The 24,115-nt window shown below is 38.5% G+C and overlaps 1 protein-coding gene and 1 long non-coding RNA gene across 3 annotated transcripts in view; both read right to left on the bottom strand.

The window, feature by feature from the left end:
- Nucleotides 1-24,115, bottom strand: part of LOC106084322 (tyrosine-protein phosphatase 99A) — a 138,235-nt gene that overhangs the window by 89,356 nt on the left and 24,764 nt on the right. For both annotated transcript variants that reach the window (XM_059362648.1, XM_059362649.1), the window contains exon 2: nt 4,852-5,049. In XM_059362648.1, the coding sequence (XP_059218631.1) occupies nt 4,852-5,049 (198 nt within the window). The remainder of the gene's footprint in view (nt 1-4,851; nt 5,050-24,115) is intronic.
- On the bottom strand, nt 9,117-9,631 carry LOC131995043 (uncharacterized). The gene is made up of 2 exons (XR_009397094.1): nt 9,554-9,631; nt 9,117-9,501 (listed from the first exon to the last, which is right to left on the bottom strand). It is a non-coding gene; the product is annotated as an uncharacterized LOC131995043 (long non-coding RNA).

The raw sequence follows: 24,115 nt of genomic DNA, 5'->3' as shown, positions 1-24,115 counted from the left end.
TTATGGCAGCTATGTCAGGTTATGGACCGATTTGAACCATATTTGGCACAGTTGTTGGAAGTCATAATAAAACACCTCATGCATAATTTCAGTCAAATCGGATAATAATTGCGTCCTCTAGCGGCTCAAGAAGTCAAGACCCCAGATAGGTTTATATGACAGCTATATCAGGTTATGGATCGATTTCACCCATACTTGGCACAGTTGTTGGAAGTCATAATAAAACACCTCATGCTAAATTTCAGCCAAATCGGATAAGAATGGAGCCCTTTAGCGGCTCAAGAAGTCAAGATCCTAGATCGGTTTATATGACATCTATATTAAAACGTGGTCCGATATAGCCCGTTTACAATCCCAACTGATCTACACTAATAAGAAGTATTTGTGCAAAAATTTCAAGCGGCTAGCTTTACTCCTTCGAAAATTAGCGTGTTTTCGACAGACAGACGGACGGCTAGTTCGACTTAATATGTCATGACGATCAAGAATATTGGGTTGCCCAAAAAGTAATTGCGGATTTTTCATATGGTCGGCGTTGCCAAATTTTTTCACAGCCTGTGACTCTGTAATTGCATTCTTTCTTCTGTCAGTTATTAGCTGTTACTTTTAGCTTGCTTTAGAAAAAAAGTGTAAAAAAAGTATATTTGATTAAAGTTCATTCTAAGTTTTATTAAAAATGCATATTCTTTCTTTTAAAAAATCCGCAATTACTTTTTGGGCAACCCAATATATATACTTTATGGGGTCTTAGACGAATATTTCGAAGAGTTACAAACAGAATGACGCAATTAGTATAACCCCATCCTATTGTAGAGGATATAATAAATCGCCTAAGTTTAATTTTTATACAAAAATTTTAATTTCTTTAAATTCTTTCACTGAAAATGTCATCATTTCCTTTTTGCAAATCACAGTTCCTGTAAATTCTTTTTATACGTGCCCATTGTCTCTCCCTCTCTCATTAACATAAATTTGCTGTCTCTGTTTTAATTTTCCATAGGACATGACTGCGATGCCGATTCGCTTTTGTTGTCTATTATTAAGCATTTGTTGGCATAAACAGCGAAAGGCTTTCACATTCCGTTGGACTTTTGCTTTTTGACAACAATTGGCCACAATGGCCAATGACAGTAAAAATACTTTGGCCAGAATTAATAACGTTTAATGTGAATATAATGAAATGTGAAAGGGATAACACCCAGGCAACCACGGCCATCAATGAGAGATATTGGTCGGGAAAGCTTGGTCGAGTATGTAGGTGTGATTCAGGAAAGGTGATTTTATTACTACCTGTTAATAGCTTCCATATAACAGTTGATATCTTTATTTGAATTTAGATTCATGTTTGGTTTTACATTTGTATTTAATGGCAATCTCGCAATGTATCTCACTTTTCTATTTACAAAAAGAAATAATTGAAAATCTTGTCATAAAGTAATTAAATGGATGAATTCCCCCATTACTCCCGACCCATAGACAGTACGTTTAAATAAATTGAAATTGGGAAATAGGAGCTTAATATTATTTATTATATAAAAATAAAGTTGGAGGCCACCGTGGCGCAGAAGTTAGCATGTCCTCCTAAGATCCTGAACGTCTTAATTCGACCCAACAAAAAATGAAATTAAATAATTTACATATTTAAGGGGCCTAACACAACTCACTGTCCCAAATATCGGCGACATCGGGCAATAAATGCACCTTTCATGGACCAAAAACCTAAAATCGAGAGATCGGTCTAAATGGCAGCTATATCCAAATCTGGACCGATCTGGGCCGAATTAAAGAAGAATGTCGAAGGGCCTAACACAACTCACTGTCTCAAATTTCAGCCAAATCGGATAATAAATGTGGCCTAAATACCCTAAATCGGCGGATCGGTCTATATGACAGCTATTTCCAAATCTGAACAGATCTGGGCCAAATTGAAGAGGATGTCAAAGGGCCTAACACAACTCACTGTCCCAAATTTCAGCAAAATCGGATAATAAATGCGACTTTTATAGGCCTAAGACCCTAAATCGGCGGATCGGACTATATGACAGCTATTTCCAAATCTGAACAGATCTGGGCCAAATTGAAGAGGATGTCAAAGGGCCTAACACAACTCTCTGTCCCAACTTTCTCCAATAAAGATCAATCTATGAAAACAAATCTCCTTTTTATACCCATCACCGTAGGATAGGGGGTATATTCATTTAGTCATTCCGTTTGCAACACATCGAAATATCAATTTCCGACCTTACAAAGTATATATGCGTCGGATCGTCGTATAATTTTAAGACGATTTAACGATATCTGTGTGTCTGTCCGTCTGTCCTTCCGTCACTATTGAGCTGAAATTTGGCACAGATACGTCTTTTTGATGCACGCTGGTTAAGTTCTTGAATGGGCCAAATCGGACTACTTTAGATATAGCTGCTATATAGACCGATTTTCCGATAAAGGGTCTAATGCCCATAAAACTTTATGTTTGATTCGATTTTTCCGAAATTTGAAACAGTGGTTAGTTTAAGGGTTCCGGAAAACTGACCCAAATATGGTTCAGATCGGACTATATTTAGATATAGCTACCATATTGACCGATCTCCCGATAAAGGGTCTGAAGACCATAAATGCTTTATTTATTACCCGATTTCGCTGGGTTATTTTAGGCCTCTTGACATCTGACCTAAATATGGCACAGATCGGTCCATATTTGGGTATATCTGCCATATAGACCGATCTGCCGATAAAGGGTCTGAAACCAATAAAAGCTCTATTTATTACCCGATTCCGTTGAAATTTTAAATAATGAGTTGCTTTCGGTTACCCTGCATAGGACCCAAATATGGTTCAGATCGGACTATATTTAGATATAGCTGCCATATTGATCAATCTGCCGATAAAGGGTCAGAAGCCCATAAAAGCTTTATTTTTTATCCGATTTCTTTGAAATTTGAATTAGTGTGTAGTTTTAGGTCACCCGCCATCCGACCCAAATATGGTAAAGATCGGACTGTATTTAGATATAGCTGTCATATAGACCGATATACCGGTTAGGGTCTGAAGCTCATAAAAGCTTTATTTATTGCCCGATTTTGTTGAAATTTTAAATACAAAATTCAACAGTGGATTATATTCGGCACGGACATTGAGTGGTCTATCAATGTCCATGCCGAATATGGGTGCATAATTTATCAAATTTTCACCAGATTGTGGCGAAAGGGGGTTTACATATACACTCAAGGTGGTGGGTATCCAAAGTTCGGCCCGGCCGAACTTAACGCCTTTTTACTTGTTTTAAATTTTTTACTTCCAAACTGTATTACTTTTAACAGAATTAACGGATGTTGACCCACACTACAGCAAGGTCATTGTAAATTTTGTCACCAATCCAAATCATGCATCAAAATGAAAATCGAACTAATATCGGTCATCAGTTCCAAAATAAAAATTGAAAGTCGAATAACTTCGAAACCAGCAGAGATATTGTATCCCTCAGCTGGATTTTCGCGGACTATCCAGCTAAAACAGAATTTTGGAATTCGGTTCACAAATGCAGATTTGGCAGCCCGAAAATTTTTCGAAATGCCTAGGGTCTCGATAACATCTCATCTCTAACCATTTCAAATTTCAAACCATAATCTCCATATTTTTTACCAGCTTTTTCGAATCCATCCCACTGTGCGACAGGCCAGAAAAATAATCGTTAGTTATTGAAAACACAATGGGGGGCTCTCGAAACGGTGTAAAACCTACAGCCTACATAGGACACATCAATTGTTTAAACGCTGGAAAATGTGAATAGAGACTTAGTTAGCCGCTTGTATGCCTTCAATTTCGTTTTTCTTCAGCATTGTCACGAAAGAAGAATGGGCGGAGCACAATCTTCTATTGGAATCATCTGGATGCTATTTATCTTAAGTCACTGAGATCAACTATGATTGCATCTAAGGTTTGTGGAAGTATCCGTACAGTGCAGGGAACTTTTACGGATGGATTTAGCGTTGAATGTCTAAGAGTTTTCATGTGAGCTCTTCAACAATGTGGGGTATTGGAAATAGGCAATGTCAGGATAGTACGGCTGATTAATGCAGATTATGTGACGAATGGTACATAAGAACCCAATGTCATAAGAACCCAATCATTGTAAAAAACCCCTGTGATTTTATGCAAGGTAGAAAATAATCGAGTATATCGAGGTACTCGTATTGGGTTGCCCAAAAAGTAATTGCGGATTTTTCATATAGTCGGCGTTGACAAATTTTTTCACTGCTTGTGATTCTGTAATTGCATTCTTTCTTCTGTCAGTTATCAGCTGTTACTTTTAGCTTGCTTTAGAAAAAAAGTATAAAAAAGTATATTTGATTAAAGTTCATTCTAAGTTTTATTAAAAATGCATTTACTTTCTTTTAAAAAATCCGCAATTACTTTTTGGGTACAAATCTACCTGAAAGTCTAACGGAGACACTCCTAAACTTTTGGACATTTGCAAATGTTTGTGGGTATTATAATTCAGAGTCTGAAATCACTGAGTGTGTGAGATTTGCAAATACCCTGGATATCCATATGAAATGAATAGGGACCGGAGGACTATCAGGATAAATACAATGGACCTTAAGATCCTCCGAATGAAGGGATTCTTACCCATGAAAGGTATTATGTGTCCTTAACCTAACCTTCCTCCCAAGAAGAAGAATTTTACCATGGATTCCATATTGTCCTAGCAACACAAGACAGTTTTCTTAAGCTAGCCTTTAATCCTTTTATTATTTAATTTTTTTTTTTAATTTGTTATGTTGTTATGAATATCTTCGTCATAACTATGACTATTTTTCTATGAAAGACAACATTTTTGTTTGTACTCACTTAGTTTTGGCAGCTCAAAGCGTATGGCCGAATCGGCAGCACTACGTTTTACAATTTCCACGCCCGTTTGATTTTCGTGTATGTGGTAGACATGATAGCCGGCAATAGCGCCATTTTGATTTTTAGGCGGATGCCAAGACATGGTAATGCTGGTGGCCGTTACATCCAGGACGGTGAGATTTTGTGGTTTACTTGGCACTGCAAAGAGAAGAAGTAGAAGAAAACCCAATTAGAAAAACACATAAATAATAAAAAGCCAATATTTTTACACAAAACAAGAATTGATTTAGCACCAAAAAAAGAAAACAGCAAACAAACATTCCCAAAAAGGGAGAAAACTGAATAAGAAAACTGCAAAATATGCAAATACCTCTTCACAAAAGAATAAGGAAACCCAACTGTAGTAATGTGCATCAATGGCATTTCTAAGGATTCCTCAACTCAAATCCTTACAAAAGGTTTTGCCCTCACAAGAGAGCAGCAAAAGAAAAACATTCCGCAATGTCTAGAGCTTAGAAGACAGCGGTAAACAAAAACCAAAGCATGTCAAAGGATATGACCGACCAAAGTCAAAGGAGCATCTTGCTGGCTTTGCAGCACAGCATGTCTTTTGCCATGTCAATAATATGCAAGTGTGCGTTTGTATTCATATACGAGTACGTCTATGCCAAATCTACAAATGCGGGCTTCATATGTGCTATCCAAAGTGAATATGATATAAATAACTTGGGCAGTAATAGCAAAAAAAAAAAAAAAACAAAAATCCTTTACCTTAAGCATGGCAGAGTTCCCAAGAAACCGTTTACACCGCAATACAAACCAACATTGCGACGCTTTAGTTGGATTTACCACGAAAATGTCTTAAATCCCAATGTCTTTTGGTTTGCTCGCACATAGACGAAGCTCTACAACTGACATAAGTTGTTATCCCTGGTATCCTGCCCCATGCATTGCAATTTCAATTCTAAATACATATCCATTGCCATTTTGTTTTCTAACAGAGATATTGTTTTTCAATTTTCTCTTATCCTTGCGTCTTAACACTTTCAAAATATTTGTACTTATCCTTTATGCTCTGCTGTCAATGCCTGCCTCTCTGTGCGTCTGTGCGTCTGTCCGATTGTCTATGTTTTTTTTTTAGTATTGAATGGCAAAACAAAGGAAAGATCCTTCAAATTTTCTTTTTCTGTATTTACCATAAACTATGACCTAAACTTTAAAGCCATTAGCAATTCAAAATAAAATTCATTTAAAGAATGGGTGAGGAGACAGCCCCTTCCAAGCATAATCCTTCGGTTGAAAGTTGTTATCATTGTATTTGAGACAATAGTGCCAGTGTTAGAGGACGAAATGGCGGTGGGTTTTTATTAACAAAATTTGGTATCAAGAACTCGGGGCCGTCCTAAACACTGAAAGACTCCGAAAGCGACATAAAGGCCCACCGCGACAATAGGGGCCTCTAATGAAAGGTCTTGAGAAGTAAAGTACGAAACTTACATTCAAATTTGATTTTGAGGAAACGACGCTTTCATTACCTGATTTCGCAGACATTTTGCACACTGTGTTTCATTGAGTTGCCCCCCGGAGAATCTTGTCCGATATTGTTCAGATTGGAGCACATGTGAATATAGCTGCCATATAGACCTAGTAAACGATTTGAGTTTCTTCATTTAGAACCCAGTGACTGAGATTCTTTTTCGACCGCCCTACCATGTTGTTGTAGCAGTTTGTTGTGCTCCATCTTTCGTCTGCTTGATTCTGTTGAGTGTCCAGATCCAGGAACTTTGAGACTAAGATGGGGTGGGTCCACAGGGATCTGGGTCTGAGTCGAGTGGGTCTGGCTGGGCATTTAAACAGGTGACGTGTGGTCCCTGGTCACAATCGGGACATACATCTTGCACGTTGGCATCAATCCTTGCTCTGTAGGAGTTGAGGCGGCTGCATTTGCCGGATCGTAAATGTGGCAGAACTACTCTGGTTAAATTTCTTCAGGTGCAATGGGAGGCGGTCGCTCTTCAAGGACTACATTCACCCGGTAGCTATTTACCGCATCTGTTACCGTGTCTGCATGAATGTTGTTGTTGTTGTTGTAACCAGATTTTCATGTAGAGGTGGCGATCCTCGTCAAGCTCCGGTAGGTTCGTTCCGTTTCAAAGGACCGATCGCCGCGGGAACAGGGTGGCCATAGGTTATTTAAAGGCGCCAATAACTCGCCTTGCCACATCGAGCATCGTAGGCACTCAGTATTTGTGCAAGAGCCGGTGCCACCCGACCTCTCACTGAGACTCTCCGCTCGATACCGCTGATTGTGCGGAACTGGAGTTACAGCTACACCGGATGGTGGTTTCCACTATCCGCAAACTGTGGACACGCCCGTTAGCTCGCAGCTAAGCTTTTCGTGACAGCAATAAACACCACACATATCGGACCTCGATGTTCCAGCTTGTGTGGTGCTCATTGCTATCCCGTGCCGGGTGCATGAATGTTGTCTAGACCTGCTTGATATGTTGATCTAGAGGTTCTCTCTTGTAAGGCTGAACCTCATGCTCTAGATCATGTAGATCTACCTTAAGGCTTCTGGGCGGTGGATATCTATCCACAAGATGATGATTTGGATGGTCTCTGCAATAACAGCCCAAAAGGAATTGCTAGACAGCATGTGGTTATGTCTTCGCACTGGTAGGTTCTTTGTCTCCTGATGGAGGTGGTCCACATGAAAACTGAGAAGACAGCCCGACGCAGTTCGGAAGGCGGCATTCTGACAGATCTGAATGTTATTCCACTGCGTGTCACAAAGCTGACGAGACCACACTGGCGCTGCATAACTTACCACAGATCGGCCAATTGCTTTGCACGTGCCGGCAGGAGACTTGAGGTTTCTACTTTTGACGTTATTGCAAATTGCTGTGACATGTCGGGAGAATGTGTAAGAGCTGTCAAATGTGACGCCAAGTATTTTGCGACACTTGATGGTCGGAATCATTTCTCCATCGACCATCAGTTTCAGCTGAATGTTCACCTCAGGCGTATTTGTAGTGAACACACAGATAATTCGCGATCCAGCGTTTCAGGCCTGGCTGGAGGGACGTGTTGGCGAAGACCTCAAATTGTTTAGCATGGCTGACAGTGTCGAATGCCTTCGAGAGGTCCAGTGCCACGAGGATCGACCTATCACATGGCCTGGGCTGGGTTGAAGCCACGTCAACAATGTTGAGGGCATGCAAAGCAGGTGTTGTGTTATGCAGTCTTCGAAATCCATGATGATCGGCGAATGGAAATTCTCCTACGAGGTTCGAGAGGAGTAATGCATCAAGAGTCTTTGCTACTGGTGAGAGAAGGTTGATCGGTCTGTACGACTCCCCCAAACACGGGTCCTTTCCAGGCTTCAGTAGCGGCATTACTCTGCCCATTTTCCAGACATTGGGAACTATGAGAGTGTTCAAAGACAGGTTGAGGACAGTAGTAAGGTATTCAACTATAGGTAGATCCAGATTCGTCAGCATCTGTGTAGAGATTCCGTCGGGGCCCAACGCCTAAGATGATTTGGGGCCAAGGATGACATTCGTAACTTCGCTCACGGGAAATTGTGAGGGCTATCCATCGGCTCAGAGACCACGGATACGACGAATGACTCTCCTTGCCCTGTCACTCTCGTGATGCACAATAAATTGACGGTTGAATAACCGGGCGCATCTTTTCGGATCAGTCACGGTTACGTCGTCATAAGTCTCACTTATGCAAAATCGGTGCGAAGTGGTAGCATGAGTACAGCATGTAGGGCCGGTTTTCGCGGCTTACAGACACCGGTCCTTAGATGGGGATAAAATACCAGACATGAACCAAGATGGAGGCGTGGTATGGAAAACAATTAAGAATTTTGTAAGTAGCACGGAATTCCTGACATAGCATTTCTTTTAAGAGGTTACTTTTTTCGTATTTAGAGCGAATAACTAGCCGATTACTGGCTTAGGTGTATGCCGTAATTGCCATGGAGCGGATTAATATCCGCACCCCTTTTATACCCACCATCGAAGGAGGGGGGTACATTCATTTTGTCATTCCCTTTGCAACACAACAAAATATCCATTTCCGACCCGTAAAAAATTTAAGAACATCTAGCCATGTCCGTCCGTCTGTCCCTCTGTCTGTTGAAATCACGCTACAGTCTTTAAAAAAGTGAGATATTGAGCTGAAACTATGCACAGATTTTTTTCTTGATGTATGATGATATCTTGATGTAGCTCCCATACAGACAGATCCACCGATTTAGGGTCTTAGGCCCATAAAAGCCACATTTATTATCCGAATTTGCTGAAATTTTGGAACAGTGAGTTGTGTAAGGACCTTCGATATCCTTCTTCAATTTGGCCCAGATTGGTCCAGATTTGGATATAGCTGTCATATAGACCGATCCGCCGATTTAGGGTCTTGGACCCATAAAAGCCACATTTGTTATCCGATTTTGCTGAAATTTGGGAAAGTGAGTTGTGTTAGGACCTTCGACATCCTTCTTCAATTTGGATCAGATCGGTCCAGATTTGGATACAGCTGTCATATAGACAGATTCCTCGATTTAAGGTTTTGGGCCCATAAAAGGCGCATTTATTGTCCGATGTCGCCGAAATGTGGAACAGTGAGTTGTGTTAGGCTCTATAAAAGTCGCTATATTAGAATATATCGGTCTATATTAGATAAAATCTACCTTATGGGCGTATCTCGTAATCCAAGAATTTGAGCCGCATTTTCTTCGAAAGAATTTTTTCACAAAACTGCTCGTTGGTGTATATGCCTGAGTTGTATTAATTTTTGTTTGTTTTTTTTTATCGAAAACCTTGACTGACAGATGAAGAAAAAGAAGAACAAAACAAATTTACAAACACCATATGCTGTGGTTTCCTTCGAGGTAGACTTTTTTTTATTACCAAACAGTTTAATAGCCCCATCAAAAACAATCACATCAAATCTCCCCCCATAGCCCCAATAAAAAATAACATACGAATATCCTTAATCCTCACTCACTCACACACTCAGACGCACATACAATCCATCCGGGGGAGCTAGCCTGCTGTTAATTTGCGTCAACGTCACAAGAGATTTATTTTGAAAGCATATTTTCGATCAATGCTGTCATGATATCTGTGACACAAAAAAAAAAAAAAACTACAGTGTCCTTTTAGATGTTGTTGCTGTTGTTGTTGTTTTATTAGCCTTTTTTCTTGTTATGGGAGGGCTAGGATGAGTGAATACAGTCAAAAGAAAAACAAAACGTAGGTCTGAGTATTATGAAAACTTTGACACGGCGACATATAAAAAGGATTAAAAGCTGAAAGAGGCAAGGGCATGACAAAGGTTATAGCCTCAGGCACAATAACAGAATACCATACCATCGAATGTAAAGTGAGCTGAAAACAAAAAAAAATAGAAAATGTCGTATTGTCGTTCGTTCGTCCGTTGTTTTTTTTTGACCCATGGTACTGTGATGATGTGACATAGAACAAAATGAAAATAAACAATGACATCAACTAAAACAAATGTTTTATAAAATAGTTGTTGTTATTGTTGTTATAAAATGCCCAGCTTCAATAGAATTGTGCTGTTGCCTGCCCGTATATCGGAGTGCCTTTATACGTGCGTCTGTCCTGTCATGTCAGTCTTTGCATTTGAAACAATAGCACTTTAAAAATCCGATAAAACAAAATCTGGTTACAAGACCTAATCTAGGAAGCCTCTAGAAATACAAAACAAATATTCTGGCCTTCTTGCCCGCACTCTTGGAAAAAAGTAAATCTTTCTTCAAATCAAATAAAATTGAATTGTTATCCTTTTTGAAAGTTTTCTGTTGCTGTTGTTCTCACTCTATCCCTCTCCCTCTCTCTTAAGGCATTCCGCATAAAAATAAAAAAAAAACTCTAAGCCATTACTTCAAATGAGGTTTCTTTGGATTCCTTAAAGTTTATCAAATGCTTGCTAGGCTCGCTTAGGTTGGCAGTCAATTGAATTGATGGTTCCAAAGCATTTGCATAGAGACAGTGAAACTCTTGCTTGGCATAGAGTCTGCCTCAAGGACCAGGGGGAAAGAGGTCACTCAATTGAATCACTCAACAACGAAAATAAATACCCAGAGCATCATTCAGTCAAAGAAAAACATCAAATGTTGATCCTTTGACTTCAATGAAAGGAAATTTAGCTTTGCCTAGCGACCGACTGGCTGACTAACTGACTAACTTGACTATGCTGTATGCTTAGGAGGCTATACAAATCAAGCGCAAACAAAACTGTAAAACCAAAAGAGATCCCTGCGGAATTTCTGCTCTCCAAACTGCTCCAACCCCCTATTCTTCTTCGTCTTCTTCTTGGCCAAGTAGCAATAAAGCGTTTCAAAGAAAATTAAATGTCTATTGTCGAGAGGAATATAAACGTTTTAACGTCTTTGACGGCCTTAGATAAGATACAAGAACTTGTGTGCCAACGAGAGTTGGCGAGCCAGCAAATCAACGGCGGAAAATGTAATCTGTTCGCTTCGTTGTTGTTGCTTCTTTTCAGCAAAGTTATCCTTGCTTGCCTAACACTTGCTGTGATGATGCTCCCTTTTGGATTTTTTTTGGTATTAAGTGAAATAAACGTTTATTTGCAATGGGCAAGAGCAGCAACAACAACAACCACAAAAAACAAAGAAGTAAAAGCAAAGGCTGAGATTTGGCTTCTGGCAAAGCAGGCAAGGCAAGGCAAGGCATTGCGTTTAAAATGAATTTGAGAATTAAATTAAGTGTGCAAATGGAAATAAAAATAAATCCATGAAAAAGATTAGTTTTGTCTAAAACAACAACAACATCAGCAATAACAAAAGGAGCATTGGGTGTTCCTTCACCAAGCTTTTGCCATTAATAGGCCAACAAATGTTTTGCTGCAGCCTGGGGGAGCCTACTATCCCCATAGAGTTTAGAAAGGCAAAACTTTCGAGTGGTGTGGCTTGATTTTTTGCCATTTAAGGTTAAACGCTTTCAAGTTTTCCAAAGTGATGACCCTCGCTAATGGTAACTGCAAATTGATTCTTTTCATACATTTTCTTAATCTTTGGCCCCCTCTTACACCCCCTGCAAAAAAAGTGAACATTTTAAGAGACTTTGGTCAATTTATTTTTATGTCATCAATAAGTGTTGCAAAAGAAGTTTTTATTTTTGTCTCGCAGTTGATTTGTTTAACTATTTTTTTTTGTGTGTTGCAAAGAGTCAGGGCCAAACAGAGACATTAGACAAAGTACAACTGGACAATCATCAAAGTCAAAGAACAAAAGAGCACCAAAGATTTCCTATCATAAAGCAATCAAGAACCTTTTGTTTTAAGATAAGAGTCTTGCAAAGCATTTCCAATAAATATTAAATTTAATTTTAATACAGAGTCATTATTTTTCAATTTAATTAAAAAAAAAAACCCAGAAGAGATTTTTTGTTTTCTTAAATATGCGTTTGTTTAGAGTTTAACATTTTGAGGGAAAGTATAAAACTTCAAGCAAAACTTAAGTTTAGCAGAAATTTCCCTAAAATTCGACTTAATACTATAGAAGTATTTGTACCACAACAAAATTTTTCTAGATTTTATTTAAGTTCCAAATTGGCTCAAATCTTATACGAAGGCTGCCATATAAGTTTCCGGCCTGTTGCCAGGTGCAAGCCATCTGACTTTTGCATTGGAAAATTTGACAATTTCTAGCATAATCGTACTCAGAAAAATTTGTCGTACGACCGGCCTTTAAAGATTCTCGAAAAATTAATTGAAAACAAGTAAAAAGGCGGTAAGTTCGGCCGGGCCGAACTTTGGATACCCACCACCTCGGGTATATATGTAAACCACCTTTCGTCATAGTCCGGTGAAAAATGCATAATTTATGCCCCCATAGTAGCTATATCGAAATATGTTCCGATTTGGACCAAACGGACTAATAAGTACAAGTCATTTTTCAATTGTGTATAACAAAATTTTGGTCTTTTTAGTAGCTGTATCTAACAATAATCCGATCTGAACCATACGACATGGATGTCGAAAAGCCTAACATAAGTCACTGTGTCAAATTTCAGCGAAATCGGATTATCAATGCGCTTTTTATGGGGCCAAGACTTTAAATCGAGATATCGGTCTATATGACAGCTATATCCAAATCTGGACCGATTTGGGCCAAGTTGCAGAAAAATATCGAAGAGCCTAACACAACGCACTGTTCCAAATTTTGGCGAAATCGGACAATAAATGCGCCTTTAATGGGCCACAAACCTTCAATCAAGAATCTATATTCAAATCTGGAACGATCTGTGCCATATTTCAGAAGTATATCAAGAGGTTTAACTTAACTCACTTTCCCAATTCCATCGATATCGGACAATAAATGCGTCTTTTGTGGGGCCAAAACCTTAAATCGAGAGATCGGTCTATATAGCAGCTATATCGAAATCTGGATCGGTCTGGGTCAAATTAACGAAGGATATCGAAGGGCCTAACTCAACTAACTGTCTCAAATTTCAGCGACATCGGGCGAAAAATGCGCCTTTTATGGCCTCAAAACCTAAAACCGACAGATCTTTCTATATGACAGCTATATTCAACTCTGGACAGATCTGTGCCATATTACAGAAGTATTTCAAGGGGCTTAACTTAACTCACTGTCCCAAATTTCATCGACTGCGGACAATAAATCCACCTTTTGTGGGCCCAAAACCTTAAATCGAGAGATCGGTCTGTATGGCAGCTATATCCAAATCTAAACCGATCTCTGCCATATTTCAGGGGTTTATCGAGCTTTACCTAACTCACTGTCTAAAATTTCAGCGACATCGGACGAAAAATACGCCATTTATGGCCTCAAAACCTAAAGCCGAGAGATCGGTCTATATGGCAGCTATATCCAAATCTGGACCGATCTGGGCCAAATTGCAGAAATATGTCGAAGGGCTTAACTGAACTCACTGTACCAAATTTCGACATCGGACAATAAATGCACCTTTTATGGGCCAAAACCTTAAATCGAGGCAGCTATATCCAATTCTGGACCGATCTGAGCCATATTGCAGAAGTATGGCAAAGAGCTTAACTTAACCCACTGTTCCAAATTTCATCGACATCGGACAATAAATGCGCCTATAATGGGTTTAAAACCTTAAATCGAGAGATTAGTCTATATAGCAGCTATATCCAAATCTGGACCGATATGGGCCAAATTGAAGAATGATGTCGAAGAGCCTAACACGACTCACTGTCCCAAATTTCACCAAAATCGGATAATAAATGTGGCTTTTTTGGGTCCAAGACCCTAAATCGGCGGATCGGTCTATATCGGGGCTATATCAAAATATAGTCCGATATAGCCCATGTTCGAAGTTCACCTGCTTATGAACATAAAAAAGGATCTGTGCAACATTTTAGCTCAATATCTCTATTTTTAAAGACTGTAGCGTGATTTCAACAGACAGACGAACGGACATGGCTAGATCGTCTTAGATTTTTTCGCTGATCAGGAATATGTATACTTTATAGGGTCGGAAATGGATATTTCGATGTGTTGCAAACGGAATGACAAAATGAATATACCCCCATCCTTCGGTGGTGGGTATAAAAAAAGAAATTGTGAAAAGCAAGCATAGTGCCAATCTTCACACTTTACTTAAAGAAAATATTTTTTTTTCAATTTTGCTCTAAGCATACATAAAAATTTCAGGATTTTTCCTGCACTTTTTTGAATGAAAAATTCCTCTGAAATACCTTTCCAAATATGTATAATACATGTATAAAGGGTTTAACGCTCTCCCTAAATTTTATTCGCACTTGTTAGCTTATTTAAATACATTTCGTACCATATTGGATACAAGTTTTTTGTTCAAGACCCACAGGTTCTTCCTTGTTCAAATTGATCCGAATTTGTTAAATTTGTACTAAACAATCAAAGACATTTCATATGAGACTTAAATTAAATTTTATTCTTTTTGTGTATTTGCATTGTCAAACGTTTAAAGTATCACCACAATGCTGCTTATTTTCCTGCCAATTGAAATTCTAATCCTAAACGTATCCCAATCAACTCCTTAATTTTTCTTGCGTTTGCAAAAAGAAATTAAAATTTAAATTCAAAAGATGAGAAATGCAAAAACTCAACAAACACTCAAAGCTCTATGGGGAAGTTTACAATGACTTTAGTGCAAATAATGACATTTCACAGAATGTCTTGCTTGTGTTGATGTTTTTGTTTGACATTAAATTGTTGTTCAAATGACAACAAAATAAATATGACAGAACGTTTAACAAAACATCACAACAACAACATGGCAACAACAATTAGAACAAATAACAGCAAACAGATGAAAAGATAACAAGACGTGAGAAAGAAAGAGTAAATGACAAAGCTAAAAAGTCAGCAACTGGAATGTTAAACAAGGCAGTGGGAGTATAAGAGGGTATATATGAGGAAGAGGTAATGCAAATGGTTAGCCATCACACACACACACACACATAGAGAAATAATAGGCTCATAATATGTTTAGTTCATAGCAACACAAGTCTTAATCTATTTTAATGACACAATGCAAGTTGGATTTTATGTTCCACAATTTGTTTAGTAAAAATAACATAATAATAAAGTTAGAAGATGATCACACCAAACTAAATATTATTTCCTTGCACAGTTAACAGGTTGTGTGCAAGTTATGTGCCACAAACTCGCCTGCTGCATATGAGCTGTAGTTATAAAATTGTTTGTCTTGTTGTTCGGCCTCGCAAAACTTATACAAACAACAACAACAATACTGAAAATGCCTTGCACGCCAAAGCCGAGCCTTAAGTAATTGGCTGACCTATATGCCGAGTAGGGCCACGCACATCACACCCCCACAACACCCTCACCTAAATAGTGATGCTCTTTCTCTCGCACCATTTGCTTCTCTTACTCTCAACACCAATACTCCCAGCTATGGCTTTGCATTCACACCCATGACGAATGCTTTAGAAAAAGAACCAACAACAATTTGCTGTGTTTATGATTCTACTTCTTCTTGATTTACTGAAAATTTTTTTCTCATTTTCATGGCTTTCCTTTAAGGAAAATTAAATTTTTTATATATTCGTCGCTTCTCTGGAAAAATATCTCTCGATTGAAGCAAATTTTGTTAAAATCCATTCAGCCGTTTGACCGCAATATGTGCCACAAAAGCCTTTATAAAACTCTTTCCTTTTTTTTGGTCCTTTATAAACTTTTTTTACTTAAATGCTTTATAATATGTTCTGTATTAACTGAATTTTGAACTATGTAATTTAAACATTAACCCACTTAAACGAGAATATCTTGTTGTGTTGGAATGACAAATAAAATAAATCAAACTAAATATTTCTAGAAAAATAGTTTTCAGGAAGTAATGCTTAGAACTTCAGAAACATATCATACTTCCTATACACAACTTTATTTCATTGATTAAAGGAGAAGCCACACATGTACGGCCTTATTCACAACCTAAATGTGGATTTGAAATAGGTTTATTTGACAGATTTCCTTTATAGAAATGTCAAGTTCATTAAGTTTTGTGAATATAACCGGCAGTATTTGGGTTTTTTGTTAAATTAGCAATTTTTTCACAATGTACCGCAGGAAGTAAAAATGACATCATAGTAGGCTTGCTGGTGCCAAAGGATGTTTGGGGGAAAATTTGACAGTGCTGTATGCTCCCCTTTGTCATCTCAGTCATTTAACAAATCCGTCAAGCATATGTTTTTTATGTGGGTGAAAATCGTTCAAAGAGCATGAAGTGCTACGTATAGTCAGTCCCTTTTTTCTTTGCTAAAGAGTAATAAACGATAAAAAAAGAACACCAAGCCATCAAACAACACTGTTGTTGTCGTTGCTGTAGTTGTTGTAGTCAAAATGAAGAAAAAGTCATCACAATTATGGTGATTTTGAAAAGGGTTTAGCACGCTCTTCATATACTCGTTGTAGTGAGAATCATGTCCCGCGACTGTTCTCTTGTTTTTAGGCATTTGAGCGTTCATTTGAAAAAGAAGCAGTCGTCCGTGCAAGCAAAAGGTGTCGGTGTTTGCGTTGGCCATAACAATCTTCTGAGTTTTTGTTTTTTGCCTTTTGTATGTTTTGATTGAGTGTTTATTTTTTTCTTACTTCCGTCAAGACCGCTGCCATCAACGTGTTTATCATGAACATGAGTGAGAGAAAAACAAAGAAATAACAAAGCGTTTAAAGGAATTTATAATTTACGCTTCTAATTTGTTTTTCCAAATAATGGATGACTTGAATGACTGGCAAGCTGTAATATCCGCTTTCGCACCTTCTGTGTATCTATCATGTGTGAGACAGGTCCTCACATTGTCCTTCGGACGAGCGTTCATTTGTGTTAAAGCTGAGAAAGATCTACTGAAGCTGCCACTATTTGTATTGTCATGGGGCACAATGAGGAAATTTAGCTGAATTTTTTGAAGCATGGTTTTTAGATTAAAGTAACAGGAATTGGGCTGAAATTTTGCATAACTACACTCATAGAAAAAAGTTACCTGAAAATAACAAAAACTTTTTAATTTTAATTTTGGTGCTATTACAGCAGTAGTATTGCAGAGTAGCAGGCTTACTGCTGAAAAGTCTGTTATTTCAACCAATTCGAATAAAAATTGCGCCCTTTAGGGGCTCAAGAAATAAAATAGGGAGATCGGTTCATATGGGAGCTGCATCAGGCTATAGACCGATTGAAGGTCACGAGCAAAGTCGTTGTACAAAATTTCAGCCAAATCGGATTATAATTGCGACCTCTTGAGGCTCCAGAAGTCAAGATTCCAGATCGGTTTATATGGCAGCTATATCAGGTAATGAACCAATTAAAACCATATTTGGCACAACTATTGGAAGTCGAAACAAAACATCTAATGCTAAATTTCAGCCAAATCGGGCGAGAATTGCGCCCTCTAGTGGCTCAAGAAGTCAAGATCGGTTTATATGGCAGCTATATCAAAACATGAACCGATAATGAAAGTAATCGAAACAAGTAACAGTCAACCATAAAAAGAAGCATAACATTTTTTTTTTCAGCAGTCTAGTATATTCAAAATATTGTAGTAGATTTTGTTAGATGAAATATGTTTGCTAATACAGCCGCCCTATGTTTGCTGAATCAGCAGTAATGTCTGCTTTCCCATTTTCAGCAGACAAAAACTGCTGTTTTAGCAAACAATTTTGCTGTTTTGAATAAAAAAATTTGGTTGAGTGTAGCAACTGCAAAGTCAGTCGATTATCTTATATTCGAAATTTTGCCATAAATATTCCATTAAGGAGTAGGGGCAAGCTTCTCACATATCAATAAGTGTTGTCCGATTCAAGTTTAAGCCAATGATAAGGGACCTGTGGAACGTTGTGCCACCGCTGAAAATCTCTTCTTGGAGAGAAATTTTTATATGACAAAGTTAATCACAAATGTCGTCGGCATTAGGAGGGAACAACCACCGCTGAACATTTTTTTCTGAAGTTCTGGAAAGTATTCGAAGTCAGGCGTTTAGCGTCATATGCGGACATGATAACTACCTTTGCAGGTAGTGTTTTGTTACGACTTCCAACAACTGACTAAATACGGTTAAAATCGGCCTATAACTTGATATAAACCAATCTCTCGATTATACTTTTTCGGCTACAAGAAGCTTTGTCTTGTTTGGCAGAAATTCGGTACGTAAAGTAAAATTATGCTCTTTAACCAAATTTATTTTTTATTTCCCAAGATTCGGCTCGTATGAACTTAGCACGTTTTACTTGTTATACCCACCACCGAAGGATGGGGGTATACGGCCGATTTAGGGTCTAAGGCCCATAAAAGCCACATTTATTATCCGATTTTGCTGAAATTTGGTACAGTGAGTTGTGTTAGGCCCTTCGATATCCTCCGTCAATTTGGCTCAGATCGGTCTAGATTTGGATATAGCTGCCATATAGACCGATCCTCCGATTTGGGGTCTTAGGCCCATAAAAGCCACATTTATTATCCGATTTCGCTGAAATTTGGGACAGTGAGTTGTGTTAGGCCCTACAACGTCCTTCGTCAATTTGGCTCAGATCGGTTGACATTTGGATATAGCTGCCATATAGACCGATCCTCCGATTTAGGGTTATATGCCCATAAAAGCTACATTTATTATCCGATTTTGCTGAAATTTGGGACAGTGCGTTGTCTTAGGCCCTCCGACGTCCTCTGTGAATTTGGCTCAGATCGGTTCAGATTTAGATATAGCTGCCATATAGACCGACCCTCCGATTTGGGGTCTTAGGCCCATAAAACACGCATTTATTGTCCGATGTCGCCTAAATTTGGGACAGTGAGTGAAGTTAAGCCCCTTAACATATTTCTGCATTATCGCACTGATCTGTCCAGATTGGATATAGCTGCCATAGACCGATCTCTCGGTTTTAAGTTTTGGGGCCATAAAAAGCGCATTTATTGTCCGATGTTGCCGAAATTTGGGACAAAGAGTAAAGTTAAGCCCCTCCACATATTTCTGCTATGGGACATAAGTAATGAGTTTTGCACCGGATTTTGACGAAAGGTGGTTTACATATATAGCCGAGGTGGTGGGTATCCAAAGTTCGGCCCGGCCGAACTTAACGCCTTTTTACTTGTTTTTAATTCTTTCATATTCAAAATGTTTATCATTTATTTTTAATTTTTTCTCAATTATACTTTGCATTGCTCCCATTGTGCTAGACTCGGAGTTTTTCTTTCGCAACCTCTTTGTTTTTAATTATTTTTTCTATCTATTTTTTGTAGTAATTTGTCTTGGGCCCTCTATCAGTGCAATAGCGTAACAATGGAACAAGGGCTTGTGTGTTGGGTACAAATGTTAGCTTTCAGTTATAGCTGTATGTTAGTATTGGTAACAAGATGTAGGGAGGTAAGGGGGGTAGCACGGCCTCAAAGGTAACTCAGCACTGTTCGCTTTGTCATGCCGATAGTCATTTGTAAGACCCCTTTACCCACTTCTATTCTCCCTCCAATGCTTCCAGCACCTTACTCATTGCGCTTTTGATGATGGCAACGATAACAAAAGAAGCTGAAATTACTTTTGTTCGTAGACGACATGTTGTTGTTGTTGTTGCAGTTGGTATTGCTGTCGTTGCCGTTTTGTTCCTCATATCATGCAGCCTTTTGTGTGTTTGAGAATGTGATTTGAGTGAGTAGTGAGTGTGTGTTCATTCTTTCATTCATCCATTCCTTCTTCATTCACTCTGGTGTTTTTGGTTATCATTGGATTGGTATGCGTGCGTGCATTCATATCCGTTTCCTTAAAACGTTTATCTAAGATCGGTGTTACGTGCGTGTTACTCGTTAATGTCAGTGTGAATAACGCTGTCAGTGTATGTATGTAGTACGAGTATGTACGACAAGTGTGCGTGAGTGTTGTGAGCACACAGCTCACATGGCATGAGAGAACTCTTAGTCAGTCTCTTTAGTGTGGCTTGCTGTGCATGTTAACAAGCGATGAAATGCCCTCATTTGTGTTTGTCCGCTATGTGCGTTTCTACGAAGCAGCAAAAAGCACAATTTTCTAAATTATATCCACGAAAGATAAGATGCCATCAAATGCAAGGAGTCAAGTTGTAGACCATAGCCAGTAGGGAAAATGGAAAAAGATTTTTATTTGCACAGACTTATATGTGTGTGTGTGATTTGTACAAGAAATCAATATGGGAAAAATCTGTAATTAGTACGCAGTCAGTCAATAAATTTTGGTAAGTATACAAGTATTGACAGATAACCGCAATTAAAAAGGGCGTTTGCATGTTTGTTGAGTTTTTTGATTTGCAGGAATAACTTGTGAAGAAAGATTTTTTTTGACAGCGGTTTATATTACAACAACAAATCTTTGAGATGTTAGAGATATATTTTAAGCAAAAGTTATGTCAATTGGACTGACTGGTATTAAAAATTTTTTACTTTAGAGATTCCATGAAAATAGGAAGCAACCAATAACAAGTAAAAGCTAAGTTCGGCCGGGCCGAATCTTATATACCTTCCACCATAGATCGCATTTGTCGAGTTCTTTTTCCGATATTTATTTTTAGGCAAACAAATGATAAAAGAAAAGAATTGCTATAATATTGGAGCTATGTCTAGTTATGGCCCGATAACGATTCAGCCATATCGTATAAGAATGGTGCCCTCTAGTGGCTCAAGAAATCAAAATTCAAGATCGGTTTATATGGCAGCTATATCAAAATATGGACTAATATAGACCATTTACAATCCTAACCGACCTACACTGATGAGAAGTGTTTGTGCTAAATTTCAAGCGGCTAGCTTTACTCCTTCGAAAGTTAGCGTGCTTTCGACAGATAGACGGTCGGACGAACCTGGCTAGATCGACTTAAAATGTCATGATGATCAAGAATATATATACGTTATGGGGTCTAAGAGAATATTTCGAGGAATTACAAACAAAATGACGAACTTAGTATATCCCTATCCTATGGTGGAGGGTATAAAAAACGCATTGAGTTTGGTCGGACCGAACTTTACTTTACTGATCCATTAGAGAACATTTGTTCCTCTACCAGAACGTTGAACAGTTTCCCAAGAGCCTCTCTTTCGAGATGTCTTGGTCTCTCCATCCGAGTTTTTTCTTCTTCTTTTGCGTTTTCTTTTAAAGACTTCTTAGCTGAAGCTTTTCCACTCATTCTGATTACTGCTACCTGTTCAGCAGTAATACGTTTTTTATATTTTAGCAGATTTTGAAGTTGAAATAGCAAATATTTTTAGTTGACATAACTAGCAGAAATTTTACCTAAAACAGCAGCCTTATGGTTGCTGAATCAGCAGTCAAGTCTGCTTTCCCATTTTCAGCAGAGAAAAACTGTTGTTTTTTACAAAAATTTTTGTTATTTTGAATAACAAAATTCGTTGAGTGAAGACCCTAAATCGGGAGAATGGTGAAGGGTGCTTCAGAAAAATGCACTTATTTGGAAAAACACACGGGCGGGGAGGTGGTCGATAGGTGGCGCATTTGAAGGGGAAATTCCCAAGTTTGTTTCGCTCTTCAGTCAGTTGCCATCATGCTCTGGTCCAGGGAGCAGCGGACCTTCACCGACGAGAGCTTTTTTTTCTAACGCAATGTGCCTTTTACGCTCGCTTTGAAATTCTTCCTCACCAGAAGCCACTTCATTGTCACGTTGAGTTACTATCTGGTGTGCGATATCTATAATGGGAAAAATTGGTCCTTATTCTTTCGAAGAAACAAAATCGCGGAGTTACCGTGAATGCAGCTTGTTACAGGAACATAATCGAGGAATTTTTATCTTCTAAGCCTCCAGAAATGGATTGGAAATGAAGCCACAGCACGAGACTTTTTATGAAATCCCTCGTTTATGTCGATCGACCACGGACAATAACACACCCCAAGAACAACATACGCGACGCTATTGCCAACATACCGATTGATATGCTGCCAAGAGTGAACATGAATTTCTAATATCGTGGTCGCCTTTTACCTGATGTAATAAAAAATTGGGATTTTTTTTTTCAAATAAAACAAGTAAAAAGTCGTTAAGTCGAACTTTGGATACCCACCACCTCGGGTATATATGTAAACCACCTTTCGTTATAATACGGTGAATTTATACCCCCATACCAGCTTTATCGAAATATGGTCCGATTTGGATCAAATTCGACACGGATCTGGACCGATCTGGGCCAAATTGACAAAGGATGTCGAAGGGCCTAACATAACTCACTGTCCCAAATTTAAGCAAAATCGAGTAATAAATGCGGCTTTTATGGCCCTAAGACCCTAAATCGGCGGATCGGTCTATATGGCAGTTATATCCAAATCTGAACCGATCCCGGCCATAACGCAGAAGTGTGTCAAAGGGTTTAACTTAACTCAATGTCCCAAATCTCGGCGACATCGGGCAATAAATTCCCATTTTATGGGCCTAAAACCTTAAATCGAGAGATCGGACTATATTGCTACTATATCCAAATCTGGACCGATCGGGGCCTAATTGAAGAAGGATGCCGAAGGGCCTTACGCTACTCACTGTCCCAAATTTTAGCAAAATCGGGTAATAAATGCGGCTTTTATGGGCCTAGGACCCTAAATCGGCGGATCGGTCTATATGGGGGCTATATGTGTAAAGTTTCAGCTCAATATCTATTTTTAAAGACTGTAGCGTGATTTCAACAGACGGACGGACTTACACAACTCCTTTTGCAAAACTTTAAAGAAATCGGGCAACAAATTTGATTTTTATGGGCCCAAGATCTTAAATCGGAAGATCGTCTATATGGGATATATCATGGGATATGCCAAGATAGCTCAGTCTTGCTGGGGACAGGATATAATATAAGGAAATCATCCACCCATAATCTTCCTTACTAACGCCTTTGGTGGGCTAAATACCCTGCTCTTCATCATCATTTAAACCCAATTCATTTGGAAAGGAGGATTTCTCTTGTCCACCCTACATTCATGTATGTAGAACATGTGATGTGTAGTCTAGTTATAAATATCTCGATTGTAGCTACTCTTGCCTTTACCTCTTCCCTATTGCTTTACCTTTACCATATCCTCTTGATGTGAAGTTTCCTGTTGCATTGCTATATCCCTTTCCTGGTCATTTTTCAATTTGGGTTACGTCTGCATGTAAATGCAAAATTGCCCATGAAGATTCCATTAAGGAACAGGGGCAAACTTCTCAGATATCAATGAGTGCTCTCCGATTCAGGTTTTAAGCTCAATGATTAGGGGCCTTCTATTTATAGCGGTGTCCGAACGGCGTTATGTACCTCTTTCAGAAGTTCTTGCCAGAATTAGAACTAGGCGTTTAGTGTCATAGGTGAACACGCTAACCTCTGTGCTGTGGTGGTCTCTAAACGTCTGCATGTTATTTGTGTTATTGCCATCCTGGAGATGGCAATCGGTTAAGCATTTGAGAGCTGATGGCGATTGCGTACAAATAATTTTTGTTTTTGTTAATTGACACTTAAAGTTAAAAAAGCATCATGTTCTGATTGAAACATATTTGCCTAAAATTTTATATGTCACGGCAAAACGAATTTTATTTGCCTTGTTTTTAAATTTTGACATATCGAGTTTTCCCAAAATATGCAATTCGTCTATGCAGCGGTTTATTTAATACACCATGGTCTAAGTGTTATAAACTGTATACCCCCATTACCATAGGATGGTGTATGGTAGAACAATATTCACCTTTGAAAAGCATTTTGGCACAAAATATTTTGGAAATTTAATG

Source organism: Stomoxys calcitrans, chromosome 2, assembly GCF_963082655.1.
Source record: "Stomoxys calcitrans chromosome 2, idStoCalc2.1, whole genome shotgun sequence".
Lineage (NCBI taxonomy): Eukaryota > Metazoa > Arthropoda > Insecta > Diptera > Muscidae > Stomoxys > Stomoxys calcitrans.
Note: the sequence above shows the minus strand (reverse complement) of the source record. Positions and strands in the feature narration are given on the sequence as shown.